The sequence below is a fragment of the Chinchilla lanigera genome, unplaced genomic scaffold (assembly GCF_000276665.1).
Source record: "Chinchilla lanigera isolate Chin_1 unplaced genomic scaffold, ChiLan1.0 scaffold00077, whole genome shotgun sequence".
Taxonomy (NCBI): domain Eukaryota; kingdom Metazoa; phylum Chordata; class Mammalia; order Rodentia; family Chinchillidae; genus Chinchilla; species Chinchilla lanigera.
The window spans coordinates 8,379,406-8,402,479 of record NW_004955478.1 but is presented as its reverse complement, the minus strand read 5'-3'; the positions used below and the strand labels follow the sequence as shown (position 1 = coordinate 8,402,479).

Here is a 23,074-nt window from a genome sequence, read left to right as displayed (position 1 = left end):
TATTAGTAGTCTAGAAGTGTGCCGTGAGCTGGTGTGAGCAGATTGGGGGTACGGCTACAGAGCTTGATTAACAGATTTTTCTGTTCTCTCCCCTTAGGTGGATCACTTGGATAAGAACGGGCAGTGTGCTTTGGTTCATGCTGCACTCCGAGGTCATCTAGAGGTCGTCAAATTTTTGATCCAGTGTGATTGGACAATGGCTGGCCAGCAGCAAGGAGTGTTTAAGAAGAGCCATGCCATCCAGCAGGCCCTCATTGCTGCAGCCAGCATGGGTTACACCGAGGTATGAAGAAGGCATTAGGATGTTATCTCCAAGCTATATATTTAAGGACCTAGGGAACTAGGAGAAAAGGCTTGGCTATTAGAGAATTGCCATGCAAATTAACACGAATTTTGGGTCACTTATCTGAGGAATAAAGAGATTAAAATCCACTAGGCCCTTAACTACTCACACGCTAACATACCTAGAATCACAGGCATAGAACATCAGAGTTGTAAAGGACCTTGGAAGTTATCTAATCCAATCCCTCCCATATTTCTGCCCCTGTTTAACAATGACTGAACCACAGAGGGATTGGTTGTTGTCACATGATTACACAGTGTGGAATGGAAGAGCACAGCATGAAAAAGCTCAGAAGGCTCAGTTTTGATCCTAGCTTTGCTGCTCATTAAATCTAGACCTTGGCTAATACCAACTCTCTTAGAATCTTAGTTTCCTATACATAAAGTGAAATTATTAAATTCTTTTTTACAAGCTGTTAAGAGGGCACCTTGTAAACACTTAAACACTATACAGATGGTATTTTTGCCAATGTATTTACTTACAGTAATAATGTTAATAGTGGCAAATGTATGAAGTTGGTAGTTGGATATGAAATGTTTAACAACTGACCCCGGTGAGGGGAGCAGAGTAGAACAGATAGGGGTATGTGTGTATGTGTGTGTATGAGTTTTTTAAATAAATTTTACTGATGTAAAGAATATGCTGCACACTGCACAAATAATAAAATGCAAAGTACTCTGGAGTGCTTCAGTCAGCCTTTGCCATGTTTGTATCTGTGGCTGACCTGTGGTTGCAGCCAACCACAATTTGACAAATGGAGGTCCTTCCCACTTCGCTCTTTCCCCAGTCATTCTTCTGCCCTTAGATGCAGTATGAGGTATACTGGTAACCACTTGTAATTTTCATGTAAATATATTCATTAAACTGAAACTTCAGCTTAGTCTCTAAGCCAAACACTGAGTTATGCTGTTGCCGATTTCTGGGGTATAAGTACTCCCACCATGGCCAATTTCAGGCTCCCGGTGTGATAATCACTGAATGCAAAAATAGAAGCCACTGTGTAATATTTCCACTCTATAGATACAATAAATGTAAACAACCTCAGTGGCACAGATAGTAATAAAGTGTAGTTAAATAATTAGGAAGTTATGAGATTTGAGGGGTGTTTGTTTATTTTTTGTGGTGCTGGGGATCAAAGCCTGGTCCTCACACATGCTAAGCAAGGACCCTACCACTGAACTACATCTCCAACTCAAATTGGAGTATTTCTTTTACCTTTGTTTTTAATGTAATTTATTTACTACTTAATTTGTAATAAAAAATTGATTTTATTTCACAACTGACTTGCAAAATTTCTCAAAATGTAACAGCTCTTCTGGGCCACTACACACCAGCTGTATACTACTGCATGGGAAGCTCGGTGAAATAGCTACCCTGTCAGCTGATGTTCTACGTCTCCAAGAGAATATTAAGTAAAACTGACATTTTTACAGTCCACAGAAGATTTTTTTTAACATTCTGTCGTGGAAGCAGTCAAATGCCTGGAAACAGAGCAGTCCCTTCTCTTTGTGGTTAGCAGCCATTGTCTCTTTACTAGACCCAGACAGTCATTCTCCTGAGAGGAAAAAAGATGGTACCGTTCTACTCAGAAGAAACGTACGCCCTCAGTTTTCTTCATTGCACCTTATGGAAAAGTAAAAGAATGTTTCTTTAACCTAAATAGGAGGAGTATGTAGTTTTTAAAAATCACATACTATGTAAGTGAATTATGCTCAAAAGAAACATATAAACTGATAGGATAAATGCTTATCAGAGTAAATTTTGGGTTTCTTTGCTAAGACAAAGTGTTCTGATTCCTTCTGTGTCCAAGGTAGTGATACTGGGATGATCCAAGTAAGTATCTTCCAAACCTCACAAGCAGCAAATTAGTAACAGTTTTCTATGTGAAGTTTGAACTGATACAATTTCTTGTTTCAGATTGTCTCCTACCTACTTGATCTTCCAGAAAAAGATGAAGAAGAAGTGGAACGGGCACAGATCAACAGTTTTGACAGTCTCTGGGGAGAGACGGGTATTGCTCATGGACATTCTCTCTCATATGCTATGTCTGAATTTATGTGGGCTCTCCGTATCTCATACCTTTATTTCTTCTCTTTGGCATACCTTTGACACTCTTCGGTCTTGTGACCTTTGTGTTGGAGACTGATTCAGCCCAAGTCAGGAAATTTCCCTTCTTTAGTCCTTTTCCCTTTGAACTCTCCATACCTTTAGCAATTTCAAACAAAACTTTTCTCCACTCTTGTTTCCAACTATTTTTAAAAGACTACAAGTTTCCTTACAATGTACCAAACCAGAGCAGAAAATAGTTGTGACCTTTCTCTTTTATGTGATTTAGGTAGTATTTTTCCCATTAAAATCACTGTGTCCACCTGTTGTAAACCAGAAGATTACATTTTATCCGTCTCTGATTTTTTTTTTTTTTTTTGGTTGTTTCTTTTTTTTTCCAGTACTGGGAATCGAACTCACGACCTCGCACTTGCCAGGCAGGCGCTGTGCCGCTGAGCTAAATCCCCAGCCCCTCTGATTTTTTTAATGGTGCTGCAGATTGAACCCAAACAGGATCTTATGCATTCTAGGCAGTTGCTTTACCACAGAACTACACTTCCAGCCACACTGTGTTTTAAGATGATATCGTGGTAGAGTAACAGCGGACACAGCTGAGTTTTAAATTACGAGTAAAGCCGCTATCTCTATGCAAAATGAAGGCACCACCCTGTTAAGGCCCAGCCGCATGCAGTTCCCCTTGGTTTATAAGAAAACAATTTCTGAGCCATTTGTTACTCACTGCAAGATACTTAGTGGTACTTGGATGACCCAGGCGTTTTCCAAACCTCAGAAGCATGTGGTACTCACTGCACAAATAGAAGGCTCCTGCTTATGGCCTTTGCAGGAGATGATTGCTGTCTTTCTTCCAAGTCTAAAATGGAGAATCTGGAGAAACATTAGTAATCAAAGGCAAGGAACATGGCCAAGTAACCACAGATATGTGTCATATTTACCAGAAGAGATGACTAATATTTAGGTGGACAATTTAAGGGAAATATTTTACTAAGAAAGAAAGGTTTGCGTTTTGGTTAGGGTAAGAGTGTTACTAAAAATAAGACTCTTGCTCATTTAAAATTTATAACAACCTATTGAATTATGCTACTTCTTCCCATGACAAAATTTCATACAGGTTTCATGATTTCTTTAACATTATCACATGGAATGATCCAGAGCTCAGGAATTTGCTTCTCAAACAATCCCCGCCTCTGTAAGAGCCAAGGGGAGCAGATGCCAAGCAGCTGCAGCTTAAGAGCCCATAAAAGCATAAAGGAAACTGTGCAGCTGGAAACAGCTGTTGTCTCTCAGAGAAGCTGGAGAGCAGGCTGTGGGGAGGGAACGGCCAGCACATCAGCAGGGCCGGAGTGGCCGCGATGACCTAGAGCTACAGGAGGGAGAGGTGGACTGACTTTCCGTCAGCACCGTCTTCCCCAACAGTGCTGCATACCTCTCAGGGGACCTCTTCTGCCCACAGCATGGCATGTAACCCTTGAGGGGGGCAGGATGGAACGTCATGGCCCAGTGATGATCGGGAATAGAAAGTACAAAGCTAACCATAATAATGAATGCAACATTCCAGCGCTATGTGTAAAAGAAATCCTTAAAAAGCTTCAAGAGGGGATAAACTAAATAGAGGACTATTTTTATAAATACGAATTTCCTGTTAGAATAAAACCATGTGGTCTCAGACTTTGAAAAATATTTTATTAATTTTCATATATATGTACTATCTCAGAGTTTTAAGAAAGCAAAACTTAATGTCAGTTTGCTTTGTTTACTACTTACCGAATTAAGTTCTTTAATGTTGTAGCATAAAAGCAAACAGTCATGATCTCCAGGTTCATGTACTGCCTGTCTTCTCCAGTAATTCCAATCATAATAACAACACGGTGTTGTTTCCCATAATATTGTCCCAGTGCCATGGCAGCACGCCCGCTCCGGAATGTCCCCGTATGCCTGTTAGTCTCCTGTCTGTCTTTCCTCATCTAGCTCAGATTATCCTCTCCTCCTGGAGGCCTTTTCAGATACTCTTCCTTCGCCACCTGCGTACTGTGGACTTATCTCTGTTGTGCTTACCACATTCGTAGCAGTGGATTTATCTGTTCTTACATGATCGTGGGTTTGCTGAGAACAGAAACATCTAGTATCTTTATCTAGCAAATAGCTCAATGAATATTTAGCTAATGTTCTGAGTAGCAATAATGAGTATATGTCTCCCTAATCACCTTCCCACCACTGATTTGACATGGTGTACTCCTTCAAAGTTGAGAATAAATAAAGGAATCATTTATTTCTCTGCATTCTATTTAGTGTCAGCATCCCATCCGCTCAGCTTTGCCTAATTCTCCAACTCCGCACTGCACTGCACTGCCTCTGCCTCTTTCTACTCTTCAGCTGTTTCTCTTTGGGACGAAAAATACTTGTTTCAGATAATCTTACCAGATGGCTGACAGAATTGGGAACAAACTCATTTTCTGTGCTTTAGGAAGATATTTTGCTCCTAACAGCTACATATTCTCTAAGAATCAGTTTGTTACCTTATAGACCTGGCTTTACCTTAATCTTTCCTTCAAAAAAAGTTCAAACAGTTTGTGATAAGACTCATAAAATCCAACCAAAGCAACTCTTGCTTTTTGAATTTGGAAAGTCTAAACTCTGTTTTTGAGATGACATTGGCCAGCTGTGTTAATAACCATGTCTAGCTATCAGCTGAAGTTTGCTGCCAAATGACATCATAACCTAAGCAACAGAGATAGTATAACAAAAAGACCAAATAGAACATTCCCTCACATAAAAATGTGATAGTCAACAGAGAGAAATGGGCCAATTAGAGTAATGTAACTGTTAGGATAAACAATACAACTTTGCAGAAGAGCACTGACTGTGAATATTCGTTTGTTCTGTTAACTGGCTTCACCAGTAAGAGGACTGATTTATCTTTTGTTTCCTCCAGAGTTCTGTAGGTTCTTGGGTGAAAAAGAATGCATTTGGCCTGCACACATAGGGAGGTTTACAGTAGCCGCATCACCTAATAGCTGCTTAAATGGGATCAGAATAAAGAAGTGGTTTGTTTACTGTACTAAAAAGATGATTCTTACGATGTCCAAACCGTATCTATCCCTGTCAGCTTCTTAAACTACTCTGGGGTTCCAACCTATATACAGGTGGAATTTTCTTCTTAACTTGGGAAATAAAGAAGATCACATGAATTCGAATTTAAAAGAATCAGGGCAGGGGCTGGGGATTTAGCTCAGCGACACAGCTCCTGCCTGGCAACTGCGAGGTCGTGAGTTTGGTTCCCAGTACCGGAAAAAAACAATAAATAAATAAAAGAATCAGGGCAAAACTTCTTTGTAAAGTAAATAATTATAGCCATTAACACACGTGCTCATTCATTCAAAGCTTAAAAATGACCTTCACCCTTAGATATAAGACCAAGCCTCTGCCCTCCTGTGAGGAACTGAACAGAAGTGCCCCTGTCCAAGAGTACCAAAATGAAATTAAAAATACACATAAGACAAATTATAAACCTGGTTTAAGAGTGCATATATCATGGAAGACTGTCGTACTTCTTAAGCCCGTCTTATCCTTGGGGAAGGAAGAGATTACTTGATAGTTTATCTTTGTGGAAATTATAGATGGCTTTAGTTTTGCATATAACTCAGTTGTGGATAAATTAGGCCAAGCCCCAAGACAAGGTGCTGTAACTTGCACTTAAATGCAAAAATAATGCAAGTGACCACTTGATTTAAATTTCAGTGGCTTTTCTGACTAGATTGCAACATTTACAAATTGAAATATCTGCACCTGCCAAACACTATCACTTTCTGATTTGTTATTGAAATGGGTGGTCGTAATGAAGGAAGGGCCTGTTGTCTCCCACGGCAGTTTTGCAAGTCCATCTGAGGAAGGAAATCACACTCTTCCTTTAAAATGGAATGTAACTCCTGTCACATAATAGTCTCCCATCGTCCCCACCCTTTACCCATTCTACAAAATAATAAATTATGCATTTTTAATTTCCTGGCTAAATAAAATAAAATACCTATTTGTTAAAAGATAAACTTACTATCTGCAGATTCCTCTTTCTACTGTTGAAACAGCACACTGAGGATGAAATAGACACTAAGAGAAACTCCACTGTATCAAAGATCATCAAGTAATGTTTTTCTTCCTGCTGTATCCTTTATACTCACATGGCTACTTATGTCCTTTGTGTTTATTTGTTGGTTCAGTTCGGTTTGTTTGTTTGTCTGTTTTCTGAGACAGGGTCTTGTTAAGTTGCCAAGGCGGGGTTAGAACTTGAACTACTCCTGCTTCAGCCTCTCAGAATGCTGTGATTACAGAAGTACCCGCTGTACATGCCCAGCTTAGCTCCTTTATTTTATATTCAGAGGAAAATAGTTTACCACACCTTTTTTCTCATCTTCAAAACCATTACCTTGAACAGTTCTGATACTCATATAAAAAAATAGTTGTAAATATAAGAAAACTTTGTATTTCAGTTAACGAGGAGGGAGGAAAGGAGAGAGGGGCAGGCGGGCAGGGAGTCAGGCCCATCTAAACCCTTAGACTGCAATTCCCGACCTTGACTCATTGGGTTTGACAGCTCAAGAACAGAGGTCAGCCACACGTGGTTCCCAGCTCACTCCAGCCAACTCCAGAACAGACTTTAGTTCTGTAAAATTTCTTCTCTCTGGGTTCCACTTACACATATATGTACTAGGAGAAGGTTTATAGCTGGAACGAAGCACCAAAAGAGAGTTAAGCCAAAGCAGAGAAGACAGTCTAGGTAGGAAAAGAAATGAAACTAGGTGAGTCAGACAAAGATGATTTTTCAATAGATGTATTCCTATGATTGCCTCAGATACTGTGAGCCCATTTAAAAGTTTTTATTCTCTATCGTCCTTTAAAAGAAATTTCCTTCCACAGGGCACAGTGGTGTATACCAGTAATCTCTACTCTGGGAGGCTGAGGCAGGAGGATTACAAGTTCAAGCCCAGCCTACGCAATACAACCATTTAGCAAGACTGTCTCAAAAAATAACAAAGGTCTGAGGATGTAGCTCTGTGCAAAGGCCCTGGGTTTGATTCCCCAGTATTAAAAAAAAAATATTTGGATGGTTAGTTAAAATCACTATTGTGAAGGTAAACTAACAGATAAACTATGCGGAAGTACCTTAAGGCCATGCTTAATATTGAGGGCTGAAAAGAAGGAGAACCTCCTAACCTCCGTCTTCCTTCTCTGCCCTCAGCCCTGACCGCTGCCGCCGGAAGGGGTAAACTGGAGGTGTGCCGTTTGCTCTTGGAGCAAGGTGCTGCTGTGGCGCAGCCAAACCGCAGAGGGGCGGTGCCCCTGTTCAGCACTGTCCGTCAGGGCCACTGGCAGGTAAGCAGAGGGTAATTCCCAGCGCCCCGGGCGGGAACGAGTTACAGGTACAAACTTACCATGAAAAGAATACAAAGAGCACAAATTCTGGTTACCGTAAGTCATTGGGTCTGAGGATTTGGGCCTTTGTTACTAATGTCCTTGTTACTGGAGAAAGTGATAAAAAGTTAACATTCAAAATCATCATTATCATCTAAATTGACTACCTACCTTTGTCCTCAACTTGCGGTAAGCTCATTCTCACATCTCACAGTATCCCCCAGGTCAGGGACAAGTTCATTTCTCAACCTGATAGCTGCTTATTAGCAGGTGTTTCAGACTTGCTAAAAGAAATGCAGTATATGCAGATTCTAGCTACGTGATCTTTCCAGATGTTTGAATTATGGAGAACGCTAATCTCTATACTTAGAATGGAAAAGAAAACATATTGATAATAATCTTCAAAAGTATTTGAGTAGGAAAGCAAACAGTGCTAAAGAGCTATCAGAGGCAGTTTTTTGTAGTCACTTCAGTGCTATTCACTGCTACGGGCAAGCTTGCAGCTCCTTAGAGATTAATAGAATGGCACACTTGGATTGGAGCTTCCATTATGATGTTTAACTACATCTTGGCTTTATTTTGTTTTCTTTCTTTCCTTCTTTCTTTTTTTCTTAGTGGCTCAGGCAGGTACTCAGAGAAGAATCTTCATTTTGCTGTCTCTAAGATAGAGATTACTAGGGTCCACATGGTACTAAAACCATACAGGTACTTACAGGGAATTCCTACAGTAGGAAGCTACTTACAGAGGTGCCTCCCCTACAGAGCAGGAATACCTGTACCTATACCAGATGTCTTGTCAACAGACTTTCTTGAGCTAATTGGTCCCTATTTGTCTCCACTTTCAGATTGTTGATCTTCTGCTCACCCATGGAGCTGATGTCAACATGGCAGATAAGCAAGGCCGCACTCCCCTGATGATGGCTGCTTCTGAAGGCCATCTAGGAACTGTTGACTTTCTACTCGCACAAGGTCAGTCCTGGAATACAAGACCTGGGCAACCAGTGCCCATAATTACTCACTGAAGTCCTGATTCCAGCAGTAGGCTCTAGGAGATGTTAAGAATGTATATTATTAATCTAGTTGATTAGAAATTGAGGTCTCTCTCCTATCCTCTTATGAACAGTAGAGTCCTTCCAGCTCTGAAATTTTCTATTTCCTATGTCCTGAGGGAATTAAATCAAGTTACCATGTTCTGAACTCTTTCAATCAGGTTAGTAATCTTCAAACTTTAACTTTTTAAATGTACATTCAATAACTTTTCATCTTTCAGGGATTGTATTTTGACTTTCTCAATTCTTTTATAAACCTACACAACTCATATTTTTCTTGAATCCAGAGAAGGCAAAGGGAAGTTAAGATACCTGTTACCAGTGGGCCTCTATTTGGAGAATCAGGATATTGTTGTGAGGCTGTTGATAACAAGTTCCTGTTGATACTTAACAGCATCCACAAATTCATGGAATGAGAAATGAGTTAAAGGAGATGGAATTATATGAGCTTGATGAACCTTTTCCTATAAAGAGGCCCACCCTCATAGAGCATTTCAGGCTCCTATCCATTGCTATTACCTTATTTACCTGTACAAAACAGTGATTGGTTATATCAAGAATCAACAAATGTGATTATCTAAAATTTTAAAGCTTCTGGACAGCAAAGGAAACAACCACCAGAGTGAAGAGACAACCTACAGCACAAGAGAAAAATGTTGCCAGCTACTTCTCAGAGAACTAATATCTAGAACATAAAAAGAAATTAAAAAATCAGATTCCCCAAAATAAAAGATCCAATCAAAAAAAGGTCAACTGAAATGACTAGATACTTCTCAGAAGTATAAGCGGTCAATAAATACATGAAAAAACATTCAGCTTCTGTGGCCATCAAAGAAAATGTAAATTAAAACAACACTGAAATTCCATCTCACTCCAGAAAGAATGGCTATCATCAAGAAACTCAACACTAAAGCGAGGAGTGATGTCACATGCCTGTAACTCAGGAGGCTGAAGCAGGAGGATCACTATGCATTTGAGGCCAGCCTGAGCTACATAATAAATTCAACACCAGCGAAAGTTCAAGACATAGCAACACTGTGTCTCAAAAAAAAGAACGACAAACAAAAAAGAGAGAAGTCAAACAATCACAAATACTAGAAAGGGTCTGACGGGAAGGCACCCTTCTGCCCTATGGGTGGGAATGTAAACTAGTGTAACCACTATGGAAGTCAGTTTGGACATACCTCACAAAACTAAAACTAGAAGTTCCATTCAACTCAGCCATTTCTCTTCTAGGTATCTGTCTGAAAGAATTGGAGACATCATACTGCAGCAATACATGAATGCCCATGTTTACAGCAGCACAATTCATAATAGCTGTCCTGGCAATAGCCTATATATCCATCAACAGATGAACAGATAAAATATATGTATACACAATGGAGTACTACTCTGCCATAAAGAAGCATCAATTTGAGTCCTTTGTGGAAAATGGACACATCTTAAGACCATAACATCAAGTAAAATAAATCAGACACACAAGCTTAAATATTGCATAACTTCTCTTATATGAGAAACCCAAAGTGTAAGTTATTTGAAGAGCAAAATAAAAGACAGACAACGGGAAACAGATCTTTTACAATGGGAAGAGGATCTAGAGGTAGAGGAGGAGAAAGAAAAATAAAAATAATTAAGATATGTTCATATATCTGCCCTGCACGATAAACATAATCATTATGTACTGCAAACATGCACTTAAAAGGAAAAGTAATTGTTGATGGTGGGCCTCCACAGACCTCCATAGTAGCAACAAAGCTCAAGTCACTGGTAACACCACAGTGCCATCTAGTGGAGCCTTAGCATTTGCAAGGCGCAGGAGGTAACAGTAAAATTATACTGACTTTATTCCCGTTAGCCTCCACTGTGAGTAAACGGGACTTAAACATCTACACAGCACATACAGTGTCCTTCAAAGAAACCAGTCTCCCAGAGAATTATGCCCAAGCCTCAGCAGCTGAGAAAGTGGAACTAGGAAGAGGATTAGATTTCTTCCAAAATGTCGAGCCCGTTTGGAAACTTTCACAGAAAATCTGTTTCCTTAACATCAGTCCCAAGCGTGGGTCAGATGCAGAGAACTGCTCTGCAGGTATGCACAGTGGCTCTTACCTCCCCCGTGCAAACGACCCAACAAGCCGGGCTTCGTGATTCCGACCCTCGTTTCCGTTTGGGGAAGGGGGGCTCCGGGTCGAGGGGGTGAACCTAGATTCCCTAGATTGAATGTGGCAAATGGAAGTGTTCAGAACAAACTATTCCCACTGGGAACGGTGGGGCCTCTTCAGCAACTGGTGACATTTACGTAGCTGCAGAGTCTGCCGTATGCCAGGAAAACCCTTCAGGTACCAGTTCCAGAGGTTTGTTATTCCTTGCTACTAAAAGCACTCTGAAAAAAATTTAAAATAAAATAAGAACACTCTGGTCTTTGGACTAGTTCGTCTTTTTTCACACTTACTAAGGTGCTTTCACTAAGTCAACAAATTTCACAAACATTTATTTAGTCTACATTATTGTAGAACACTATGGTAGGAAATATGCCTGATATTTGTTTTTTGAGTAATAATTTGAACCCTCACAGGGTCTATAATGTGGCAGAGAAGAGATGAAACAAAACAAATACCTTAAAAGGCAGAGATTAATAGAGTACTGGTGTGCCATAAAGAAGAATAAACTTGAGAGATCTGTAGAAAAATGGCTGGCCCTTCACTTAATAATGTTAAGTGAAATATATCAGACATACGGTCTTCAATATATCTTCTCTTTTTTTGTTTCTTTTCTATGAAAAACCCAAAGTATAAATATTTTAAAGAGCAAAATAAAAGATAATAGGAAACAGGGAGCTGGTCTTTTGCAAACAGAAAGAGAACGAAAAGATAGAAGGGGGAGAAAAGAAAGGGAAAGGGAAGCAAAAAGAATTAAGATGTTATGTATATGAACCAACTTCCCACTATGAATATCATCATGAACAGCAAACTTGTACTAATAAAAATTTGTAAAAGAAATTACTAAACTAAATAGATTTTAAAGGCAGAGAATCATAACTGTTCAGATAAAGGTAGTTGAGTTCGAATTGGATAGACTTTGACATTTGAATAGGAAAAATGTTCTATATTTAAGAAGGGGAAGTAATGTAGATGAGAGGTCAGAGAGAACAGGCAGATTGACCAGTAGATGAGGACTGCTGGAAAATAAACCTGGAAAGGTATGTGGAAAAATGGGAAATGGCCAGTTTACAAGAACTTGGACTTAAACCGGGTACGGTGGCGCACATGTGTGATCCCAGCACTCGGGAGGCTGAAATAGGGGGATCACCGTGAGTTCAAGCCCAGCCTGGGCTACATAGTGAGACTGTCTGAAAACAGAAAAATTGGACTTACCTCTGCAGGAAGTAAAGCGAGTCTTTAAAGACAGAGGTGGGGCTGGAGGTGTAGCTGAGTAATAAGAGTACTTGCGTAACACCCACAAGACCTTAGGGTTTTAAAAGAAGAGTTTATGCCAGAGTTGTGCTTTTTTTAAACAAAAAAATCACTGTGGCTATAATATGAATAGTATATTTGATGAAGAACTAAAAGTGGGGCCAGCATATCAATTGGGATTAGAATAGATGAGACATTATAATAGAATAGATGAGATACAGTGAATTTCCAATGCAGGGGCAGTTGCTGTCAGAGTAGAAGAAGAACCAAGTTCAACAAATACTTTGGACACGAAGACTAATTTGTATGTAGGAAATAAGATGGATGAAAGGGTTGACAGTAACTCCAAAGTTGTAAAGTGGATGTTACAACTTCAGATGGATGAAAATTGTGATTTCATTAACTGCATGGAAAAGAAAAGAGAAGGAGAAGATTATAAATCAAATTTGGGGAGCATTGAATATATTATGAATTTGTATCATCTATATATCCTTTCAGTTTCTTAAACTCCGGTTTCCTTTATCTTTGCAAGATCATGTACATTTAATACCTTATTGTCCTTCGGCTTCTTCTGTCCAGGGAGACTGTCCAAGGAACTTACAGATATTACATCTGAGAAAGCCCCTTAGATTCTCTCCTGTGTTCATATTCATTCCATGTTAAAATCACTGTTCTTTTGGGTGTAGTGGCGCACGCCTGTAATCCCAGCACTCGGAAGGCTGAGGGAGAAGGATCGTTATGAGTTCAAGGCCAGCCTGCTCTACATAATGAGACCCTACCTCAAATAAACCAAAGAAAGAAAGAAAAAGAGGAAGGAAGAGAGGGAGGGAAGGAAGGGTTTTAAATTGTAAACTAAAGCATTATGAGAAGGGCTTTCACTGGGGTTAGAGGTATTGTACCTTCTAGTTTTTCATCCTACCATGAAAAGCCACATAGTGGCTTTGACCTCTAGGAATTCAAAGGTCAGAGGTCAGATGATCCTGAACCTGGATGTGGTAGGTCCTAAGTTGAACAGACATCTGAATCTTATCCAGCTTACCAGACAGCCCGGAAAGTGTTCCGTGTGCATTTAGTTGATCTCTAGTTAGTAAATATAACATGCCATTGCAGGGGATGGGGGTCTTTGCTACTCTTCCGAACTGGCAAGGAAATGATTGGCTCCTTGCCATCAAGGAACTTGCAGTCTAGACCCAGGAATCAAACACACACTGAATTTAAACTGCTTACAAAACAGTATTTCAAGTATGCTGGATCCTTACAGATGAAACAATAGTTGCCCAAAGCAGATGTGAAATATAAACGGGACTAGGAAGATAGAGAGAAGGTTATTGAAGAAGACTGACTAGTTTAAGGAAACTCTGAATTTCTTATTTTTTTTAAGTTGATAGGTTAAAACTGTATATATTTATGGTATATAACATGATACAGATATAGATTAGGATGGCGAAATCCAGCTAACATATCCATTATTGTACATACGTGATTTTCATTATTGTTGTCGTAGAAACACTTAAAATCTACACTTGCAGCAGTTTTCAAATATATAGTATTTTACTACTAACTGTAGTTTCCATCATGAACTCTTGAACTTACTCCTTCTGTGTGACAAAGTTTGTATCTTGTTTAGCTTCTCCTCAGCTCTTCCATCCCCCAGCCTTTGCCAAAACCGTTTTACTCTGTTTCTAGGAGCCAGACTTTTTGTTCCAGTGCTGAGGACTGAACCAGGGGCACTCTACCACTGAGCTACACTCCCAGCCCTCCTTTTTTTTTTTTTTCTTTGAGACAGGGTCTCACTAAGTTGCCCGGGCTGGCCTCAAAATTGTGATTCTCCTGATTCAGCCTCCTGAGTAGCTAGTATAACAGGTGTGTGCCACCAAATCCAGCTGAGCTGGACTCTTTTAGATTAAATTCAGAATTTCTTTTGTGACCTGGACTCAGTGTCCTCCCACGCGTACGTTTCTCCCACTTTGGAGAGGAAGAAACTGGCCTGGTACTATCATCCGTGATAAACATGTGCTGGGCTCCCATTTTATAAGAATCTCTCAAGTTTACATTGTTGTAAATGGAAGACTTCCACTCAGTTTAGAAAACATTCATATCGTTTCAGTTTTAGTGTATGTGCTGCCAAAGCGAGCACTCAGAAAACATTAAGAACTGAGTGTACACACGTGGGGTACATAAAAACAGCTAACGGGCTGTGTTACACAGATTCAAATGAAGTAAGTGAACCGGGAGAAGCTCCTTGGAGACATGGGGATCTGAGATAATTCCTAACAAATGGGTAAAAGTGAGGCGAGTCATGGAGAAAGAAAAGATACTCCACACATGGGAGTAACATCACCGAAAGTGAGGGTTCAAGAGCATGTATGGGAGACTCCAGAGGCATTGAGCTCGTCTGCTTGGCCAGAGTAGAAGCTTCTCACAGGGGTATGATGAAATTAAGGGTGGCAACTGAAGTTGAGGTTTGTGGAAGATACAAACTGCCCAGGGCAGCTGGACCCTACTGGCAGTTTATAGGGTCAATCTTTTTTACAATGGAAGCATCCAGAAACAAAATGTAGTCTTTGACAGAACATGTACTTTGAGGACTAGCCCTCCACCATGAATTTTCCTGTCTTCTTAGTCCTGCCTTAACATTTGCTTTTATAGGTGCCTCCATCGCCCTCATGGACAAGGAAGGGTTGACAGCTCTCAGCTGGGCCTGTCTGAAAGGCCATCTCTCGGTAGTACGCTCGCTCGTGGATAATGGAGCCGCCACAGACCATGCTGACAAAAATGGCCGCACCCCACTGGACCTGGCAGCTTTCTATGGTGACGCTGAGGTGGTGAGTGCCTTTCAACAACTAGGAGAGTAGGGTCCGGGACTCCTTCGGTAATACTCGCTGGGGTTCAAAGGTGAAGTCATATTTTAATGATTCCTTGTGTACAGTTCTCAGAGTTATACTTGCTAGAGAGTGAGAATATGCAAAACAGTATTAAAGGCCAGGGATATAGTTGTGGATCGAAATACCGCGGCTGTACAGCCGGGTTCCGACCCGCAGCTGAGTGGAGGTCAGGCAGCAGCCAGCTCCCTCAGTGAAGCAGTGCTGAGCAAGTGCACCTGTTAACTGTTCTCTGTGTTGCAGGTCCAGTTCCTGGTGGATCATGGGGCCATGATCGAGCACGTTGACTACAGTGGAATGCGCCCTTTGGATAGGGCAGTAGGGTGCCGGAACACTTCTGTTGTGGTCACTCTCCTGAAGAAAGGAGCCAAAATAGGTAGGGGAAAGAAAGGTGGTGTTGGCCATCTGTGCCCGGGGGCCAGACTGGTCCAGTGGTCTGACTACCCAGGGTGTTTAGCGTGGCTATGTATAGTTCCCTCTACCCTGGCCCAGTTAGTCCAAGTGAATACAAAATTTCTGGTCCAGAGAGCACCATCTGAGCCATGGTCTGTAGGACTTTGCATCCAGGTTCTCTGCCATGCCCCTGATAGCCTTAGCCAGGAGGCTGCGCTAACCCTAAACACGCCTCAGTGCTGCCTCAGTGCCAGCCCCACCCTGTGAGCATCCTGGGTCCCTGCAGCGCCATGAGCCTTTGCTTTCCCTTGCTCTGAATGTGCTTCAGATTCTCCAGTCCCTGCTGCCTCTGTCCCAGCTGCTCCCCCACCCCACAGGCCTATAGACAAGGGTTGGCTGATGTGCTGGCTTTTTTGCTGCCTGCCTCTCACTGCTGCTTTTTCCTTCTTTTTTTTTTTTTTTTTTTCACCTTCATCCATTTTTTTTTCCTCTCCTACAACTTTTTGTTTTCTCCTTTCTTTGAAGGTTGTCAGACGTTACCGAGTCGCCCACGAGGTATATTTCACCGCTGTCAGCATCAGGCGTGGTCTGATGGCTTGGTCAGCTTTGCCTTCTCCTTTTAATTTTAGCCTGCATGAGTTCCCTACACCTCTAATCTTTTAATTTACTTCACCTTAAAAGAAGATTTTTTTTTAATGACTGTTGTAGAGAATAACTTGAACTTTGGATAACTAACCTTGAAAAGCCTACTTGGTAAATAAGCCCTCTGTAAACTAATCGATTTAACCTTTTCTTTCTTTTGTGGGTAAAGAGTGGTCCTCAATAATGTTGGTTTGTTTCACATCCGTTTGACATTCAAACTGTACTCCTGGTTCAAAGTGAATCGCAGAGAGTCCAATTTGGTACTTACAAATTAAGGGAGCCTTTAAAGTCTTTACTGGTTTCCCTTCTGCAAAATACATATTTAAAAATTAAGAGTCTAAACATCTGGGAGTTTTGAGTCCCAAGTCAAAAATAAATTAGCTTTTTCAAATCTTTTCGTGACCTTTAATAAAAACCTTTCTCCCAACTTCTTGATGTAAAATAATTCCACACTGCACGGTTGTGTGCCCACAAAGGCTCTGCTGTCTTCCTGTGGTGCAAACTCAGACAGTTCAGATATTCTTATTTTAAGGTGAATACAAACCCAACACAGCTTCTTGGCAGTGGGAGTCACTAAAATACTCCCAGGTCTCAAAGATGAGGTAATGATTGTGGAGCAAGTTGTTCTCTCAGCAGAAATTCCCCCAGGATGTTTTTTTCACCTAGCTTCCTACCACCCTTACATTGTATGAGTTTTTACCCATCATGCATCCTGTACACTACAGGTCCAGCCACATGGGCGATGGCCACCTCCAAACCAGACATCATGATCATCCTGCTGAGCAAGCTGATGGAAGAGGGGGACATGTTTTATAAGGTGAGGGCAGGAGGAACACTCCTCAAAAAGCCATGTGTTTTATATGTAGAATGTTCCAAATCTTGGCAGTTATCACCCCGTAGCTAGAGAAAAGGGAAGAATGCCATTCCTTGGTGATTAGCTCCAACACTGAAGATCCTGGAGTTTTGCCTTCCCAACAAGAGTAACCTTGGAGCCGGGAGTGGTGGCACACACCTGTAATCCCAGCATTTGGGAGGCTGATGCAGAAGGATCATCATGAGTTCGAAGCAGGCCTGAGCTACATAGTGAGTTCAAGGCCAGCCTGGACTACACAGCAAGACCCTGTCTCAAAAAAAAAAAAAAAAAAAAAGTGTAACCTACAAATGCATGCAACTCATTAACCTAAGCCCTAGCTTTATCTGACCTTCATAGGTGGCAACATCAATTTTATGTGGAGTCTGTTAAGTGGAAATATATAGGACAAGTAAAAGTAAAATTATGTGGTCTAGCTTTTTCCAGTCTATTGATGGTAGCTGTCATATTTAATATATACATAGGAAAAAGTCAGTAAATACGACAGCATATCAGCATCCTTGAATAAGATAATGAAACCAAGAGAAACAGCACTTACAAGATTTGCTTGAAGTCACCATATTGAATGACAGCCAAAAAATGTGTAGAGTCTTTTTGCACTCATAATTCAAGCTGAAAGTCAGGCATGGTGGCACACATCTGTAATCCCAGCACTCAGGAAGCTGAGGCAGGAGGATCAGTGCAAGTTCAAGACCAGCCCGGGCTACAAAGTGAACTCAAGGCCAGCCTGAACTGCATATTGTCTCAAAAAGACAAAAAAATTCAAGCTGAAGTCTCCATACCCTAACATAAATGTGTCCCATAAAAAGTTCCTTAAGCACATTCCATGTCAAAGTCATCTCCTGATGCTTAGGTAAGCTGGATCATCTTCTCCTGAATATGACTGCAAATCCAACCCAGTCTTTAACAGTGAGCATCCCTGAGACATTCCCAGGTCCAAAAGATGAAATGATTGTGAAGCATGTTGTCCTGCCGTATGTCAGAAGTATGCAAGTTCTTGGGCTCAGAATTCTATTTCCTGAATACTCTTTGAGTGAGAGTCATGTTAACCCTGGACTCTCAGAAGGTTTGAGCCCAACCCAACTTGATTTCATGTTACTTCATGAAAGTCCTCATTGCTCTAGATGTCATATTTATGGAATTTAAAGTGGCATTGCTCTTAAAAATCTAAGTCTTGATTATAGCATGACTTCTGGTATTCCAAGGCAAAGGGTCTAACCTAATGAAAATAGGCAGAGCTATTATTGTTCCCACCCGGAATTCTATTCTGGAAGAATAGAATAGACTCCAGTTTACTGCAGTAAAAGATGCTACAGAGAAAATGAAAGATTCCAACCTGGGGAATTAGAGCAGTACACATGGACTATGACAGGTAAAGGCAGGCGATGCCTTCCGTATCTTTCTAGACTTAACTTACAGATTTTCAGATGCAAAATGGAAGAAAAGCTCGAGGCCCCTGTGGCCAGATTCTTTACTTGGTCATAGATTTACTTCGTCTTCAAAGATCTCTTTTACAAAGGTAGTGGAATTATAAAATCTTTCTCTTTTTGGTAGTACTGAGGATTAAAGGATTAAACCCAGGGCTTTTTGCACTGAGCTATATCCCCAGCCTGGTGTTTTGTTTTTGTTTTATGTTTTATTTTGAGATGGTCTCACTAAGTTGCCCAGACTGGGCTTGCAGTCCTCTTGCCTCAGCCTCCCAGGTAAAATCACAAATTCTGAGGTTCACTTCTCTACTACCACATGCCCTATTCCTTTGCCCCTTTCCTTGGGGGAAACTGGTTGACATGATTTTCTACCCTGAGGTTAGGGAAGCAGCACCTTGGCTATTTCAGCTGCCGTGCCCTCTATGAAAAAGAGAGTGAGCTCTTCTGGAAGGCAGTGCAGTAACCCACCAGACAGGAAAAGACTCTCCAGACAAACCAGCGGCCAAGGGAGAAGCAGTGACCACGGAGCGCACAGAGACAGCCGTCCAAGAAAAATCAGCTTTGAAATGAGCAAGGGCAGCCCTTTGGAATCCCGTTAGGAAGGTGGGATCCAGGGCCTTGCATTTGCCAAGGCTTTGTTTCTCTGACTTGTAACTTGAGTGTCCCTTTCAACCTGCTGTTTCCTACCAAGAGAGTTCCTTCACAAAAGACTAGACCTGGGCTGGGAATGTGGCTTCGTACAGCGATTGTCCGGCCTGTGTGAGGCCCTGGGTTTGAACCCCAGCACAACCAGGGGAAAGAAGAAAGAAAAGTAAGAAAAGACTAGGCCTTCTACTCTCACCATCAGGGTATGTGGTAACTAAATCCTTAACAACTGCAGAGAGCAGGAAGGGAGGAGGGACACTTCCTCAGCTTCCCAGCAGACCAATGGTATGCTTTTCCGTCTTGTACCCCTTCAGAAAGGTAAAGTAAAGGAAGCTGCTCAACGCTACCAGTACGCTCTGAAGAAATTCCCTAGAGAAGGGTTTGGTGAGGACTTGAAAACCTTCCGGGAGCTAAAGGTGTCTCTCCTCCTCAACCTCTCTCGATGCCGCCGGAAAATGAATGTAAGTCTTTCTCATCCCGACTCTTCCCTGTAGTCCTGGAAGTGGGAAGTTCATGCTACTCACTAGCTTGTACCAGGCCCCTGCAGTCCTCTCTGCCCCATTTGGAACTTGGTTGTCCTTCACAGAGCACTGACATCTGCAATTTGAAAGATATCAAGTCTTAAGTGTACTCTGTTTCTCAAGCTGTAGAAAAGTTCATGTGAGCACTTTGTAGCATTCTGAATTTTCATAATTTCTACTAAAAGTAATTGAAATTCCTTCATCTCCATCCCCCCCTTCCACATCAGTTTTTTATTTTATTTTTTGTCTTTTTGAGACAGGGTCTCACTATGCAGTTCAGGCTGGCCTTGAGCTGACTTTGTAGCCCAGGCTGGTCTCGAACTCACAAAGATCCTCCTGCCTCAGCCTCCCAAGTGCTGGGATTACCGGCATGTGCCACCACACTTGGCCAAGTCAGTTTTTCAGTCTTTGGGAAAATGTGAGGGCAGTGGTCTCTAGACCTCCAGCTACAATTAGGGATTTTAGTCATCACCCTCCTTCCTAATATATGCCCCACTCATTTAAGGGTGGGTGAGGAAGAGGGTTCAGAACCATCAACTGAAAGGTTTAGTTTCTAAAGCTATTCTTGAACTTCTTGCTTCCTTCTTTATCTTTTCATTCCAGCATGCCATGTCTCTTCTTGCCCTGGAGGGAATCTTACAACTCTTCCTGTCCTTTGTTATCTCCCTGTGTAGCTGTCCTTGGTCCTTCTCACCTGCCTTGCAGATAGTCTCAGGTGCCCTGAGCCAGTGCTCCTTTGACCCAAGACACTCCTAAGCCAAGAAACCTCTCTCACATTCTAAGCTAAGTATGTGAGGAATAGCTAAGATCATGTGAGGAATTGCTGATAACCATCAGCCTTTCATCTCACAGAGGTAGAAATAATTCCAAGTGCTGATTGGTAAAGAACTCAGCTATACAAAAGCAACATTTCAGCTGGCCAGGAATCTGTATCAGCTCCAGGAAGATTATGGACATGACCTGTATATCATCAGTCCAGGCCCTAAAGTCTAGCAGTGAATATAGCCTTGCGACGGACTTTCCCGTCTTGGAAGACTTAGTTACAGCCTTCAGAGGCAGAGCTGTCCCTGGGTGGTGAGAGAAGTGGGGATATGAAAGGTCCCTTTTGCAGGGCAGTATCTCTAGTGAAGGCAGCAAGGTGGTTCGGCCTGAGTATTTTCCTGTGAAACAGAAGAAATAGCTGTGAGAGTCGCCTGTAGTTCCAACTAGTGAGAATAAGGCAAAGCTCAGAAGTTGCTGCCAACCTGCTTACTTCTTTTTGTCCCTGTCAAATAATCTGCTCTGTAAAGGTACTTTCATAATCCCAGAGATAATTGTTATACAAAAAGAAGAAGTAAAGCATGAGATGGGAAACAGGTTAGAAGATGGCCCATATAAACTGGAATACTTTCCTTCTAGCACTGCCTTTGTACAGAGAGCTAGGCATTACCTCGCACGGGCCAGCACTGCACTAAGTACCGGAAGTCTGTCTCCTTCCATAGAAATTTTTCCAGTAATTTTTTTTAATTTACCTATCCTCCAGGCCCTTTTTCCTGTCTAAGCTTTTGTTTTCTGCCTCAGGAATCATGAGTATAACCAGAGGCTACAGTGCTATACTGTGGCTTGACATTAAAAGGAGAGAATAACCTTCCCCTTCAGCGTAGCATTTAAGAGGATTTTTTTGGGGGGGTACCAGAAATCAAACTCACAACCTTGTGCTTACCAGACAGGTGCTGCACTGCTGAGCTACATCCCTGGCCCTTTAAGAGACTCTTAAAGACCATGGACTTTACTACTCAACATTGTCCCCGAAACCTCTATTCCCAGGGGTTCTCAGAGTGGGGATAGATAGCTCTAAGACCATGTTCCTCTAGAGGACTTTTAGGAGTAGCACAGACCCCCGCCCCAGCTAGCGTCCACTACTTTTTTTTTTTTAAATGTTTCTTAAGTGAGGAACCAGGCAAGGGGAAGAACCAGCCTCTGTGAAATGGGAAATACAATTTACCGAGTGTCTATTATGTGCCAGGCACTATGTATAGCACTTAATTATTTATCATGCTTAATCCTACCTCTGAAGAAAGCAGGGTTAAGAAAACACACAGCACACTCAAGTTATGAAACAGACCAGAGAATTGAGCCCAAATCTGTCTACACCATCTAGTCTCCATGGTCGGTGCAAGTTGCCCTTACTCAGAGGTCCTCCTTCTGGATTCTGTAGGACGCATTCTCCATCATGCCTTAGGAAGCCAGAGTCCAGTGGGCGTGGTAGGACGGTGCAGGGCTAGGCCGAGGTCCTCATGAAATGACGCTGTCTGTAGGTTTGCGTCAGACGTGCATGTGGAACAAGAGTTCAGGTCTGCAGCTTCAGGGTCATCACTATAGAGAGTTCATGTTTAACTTCTAGGCTAAAAAAGAACTTGCTGGAAAGACAGAAAGATACCAAATTAAGTGTTTTGATCCCCTGGGCAGATAAAGTCCAGTGATCAGTCATAGGTCCACTCAGGGCAAAGGTAGAAGGAAACTTTCAGGCTGTGGGCCACATGGCCAGAGCCATGTCAGGCATGTCCAGAATTCCAGGTGTTCCATCCGTAAATGTCAAAGAAATGTACATATAATTTGTTTTATTCCCAAGTTGTCTATTTTTTATATCTCTTCAATGACTCATTTGCACACCTATTGTAATGACAGGATTTTGGAATGGCGGAGGAATTTGCTACTAAGGCCCTGGAGCTGAAACCGAAATCTTATGAAGCTTACTATGCAAGAGCAAGGGCAAAACGCAGCAGCAGGTGAGGAGAGAGAGAGAGAGGGTGAAAAGCAAGAGGTCTTTTCTGAAAATCTGGCCGAGGCGATGTAGGCCACCCCTGGGGCATATGCACCTGAACGTGTCTGTCCTTGAGGCCCAGGCTTTGGGAATGGCTGCCATAGCATAGCATTCAGCTCAAGATCAGTAAATCTTTTGGGCTGTGGAGACCAAGAGCAATTTACTTCGGGAGAAAAGTAAAGTAGATAATGGCACCTTCTTCAAAAAAACCTCTGCCATGTTGCAACCACTTTTCAATCCCAAAGCAGATAGTGTAAAAGGACACTGATGATTTAAAGAGAGAACTTAAGTAAAATACCCCACTGACCCTTTTAAAGGGAAAAGCAGGGTGGGTCACCTACCGTCACAGGTTCCTCTTTTCTTACAGGCATGCAGGGACTCCGCGAATTATTTAGTCTTTTGAAACTCTCCTCAAGTCTGGTGGCATCAACCCTACTTGTCATCTGAACCAAACCGTGTGCGCACGCGCATGCATACACACACACACACACACACACACACCCGGAGGCCCGCTGCCAGGATTGAAGGAACCCAAGGAAATACTGCCCACATTCCTTGTGCCCTCTGCTGTAGTTTAGCTTCTGAGTAGGAAAGCCTCCAGAAGGAACTAGAACCTGC

General features: G+C 41.9%; 1 protein-coding gene and 1 long non-coding RNA gene across 7 annotated transcripts in view; one reads left to right on the top strand and one right to left on the bottom strand.

Moving 5' to 3' along the window:
- LOC102030629 overlaps window positions 1-5,009 on the bottom strand; it is a 67,881-nt gene extending 62,872 nt beyond the window's left edge. Inside the window, exon 1 of the long non-coding RNA XR_001230850.1 lies at window positions 3,129-5,009. This is a non-coding gene — a long non-coding RNA (uncharacterized LOC102030629). The remainder of the gene's footprint in view (window positions 1-3,128) is intronic.
- Tanc2 (tetratricopeptide repeat, ankyrin repeat and coiled-coil containing 2) overlaps window positions 1-23,074 on the top strand; it is a 386,320-nt gene that overhangs the window by 354,653 nt on the left and 8,593 nt on the right. For 4 of the 6 annotated variants that reach the window (XM_005402228.2, XM_005402226.1, XM_005402233.2 and 1 more), the window contains 10 exons: window positions 98-283; window positions 2,261-2,354; window positions 7,641-7,774; window positions 8,659-8,782; window positions 14,922-15,097; window positions 15,398-15,530; window positions 16,073-16,102; window positions 16,915-17,006; window positions 19,447-19,593; window positions 22,321-22,421. In XM_005402228.2, coding sequence (XP_005402285.1) covers window positions 98-283; window positions 2,261-2,354; window positions 7,641-7,774; window positions 8,659-8,782; window positions 14,922-15,097; window positions 15,398-15,530; window positions 16,073-16,102; window positions 16,915-17,006; window positions 19,447-19,593; window positions 22,321-22,421 — 1,217 coding nt within the window. The remainder of the gene's footprint in view (window positions 1-97; window positions 284-2,260; window positions 2,355-7,640; window positions 7,775-8,658; window positions 8,783-14,921; window positions 15,098-15,397; window positions 15,531-16,072; window positions 16,103-16,914; window positions 17,007-19,446; window positions 19,594-22,320; window positions 22,422-23,074) is intronic. The other 2 variants (XM_005402230.2, XM_013503196.1) reach the window with 1 other exon arrangement.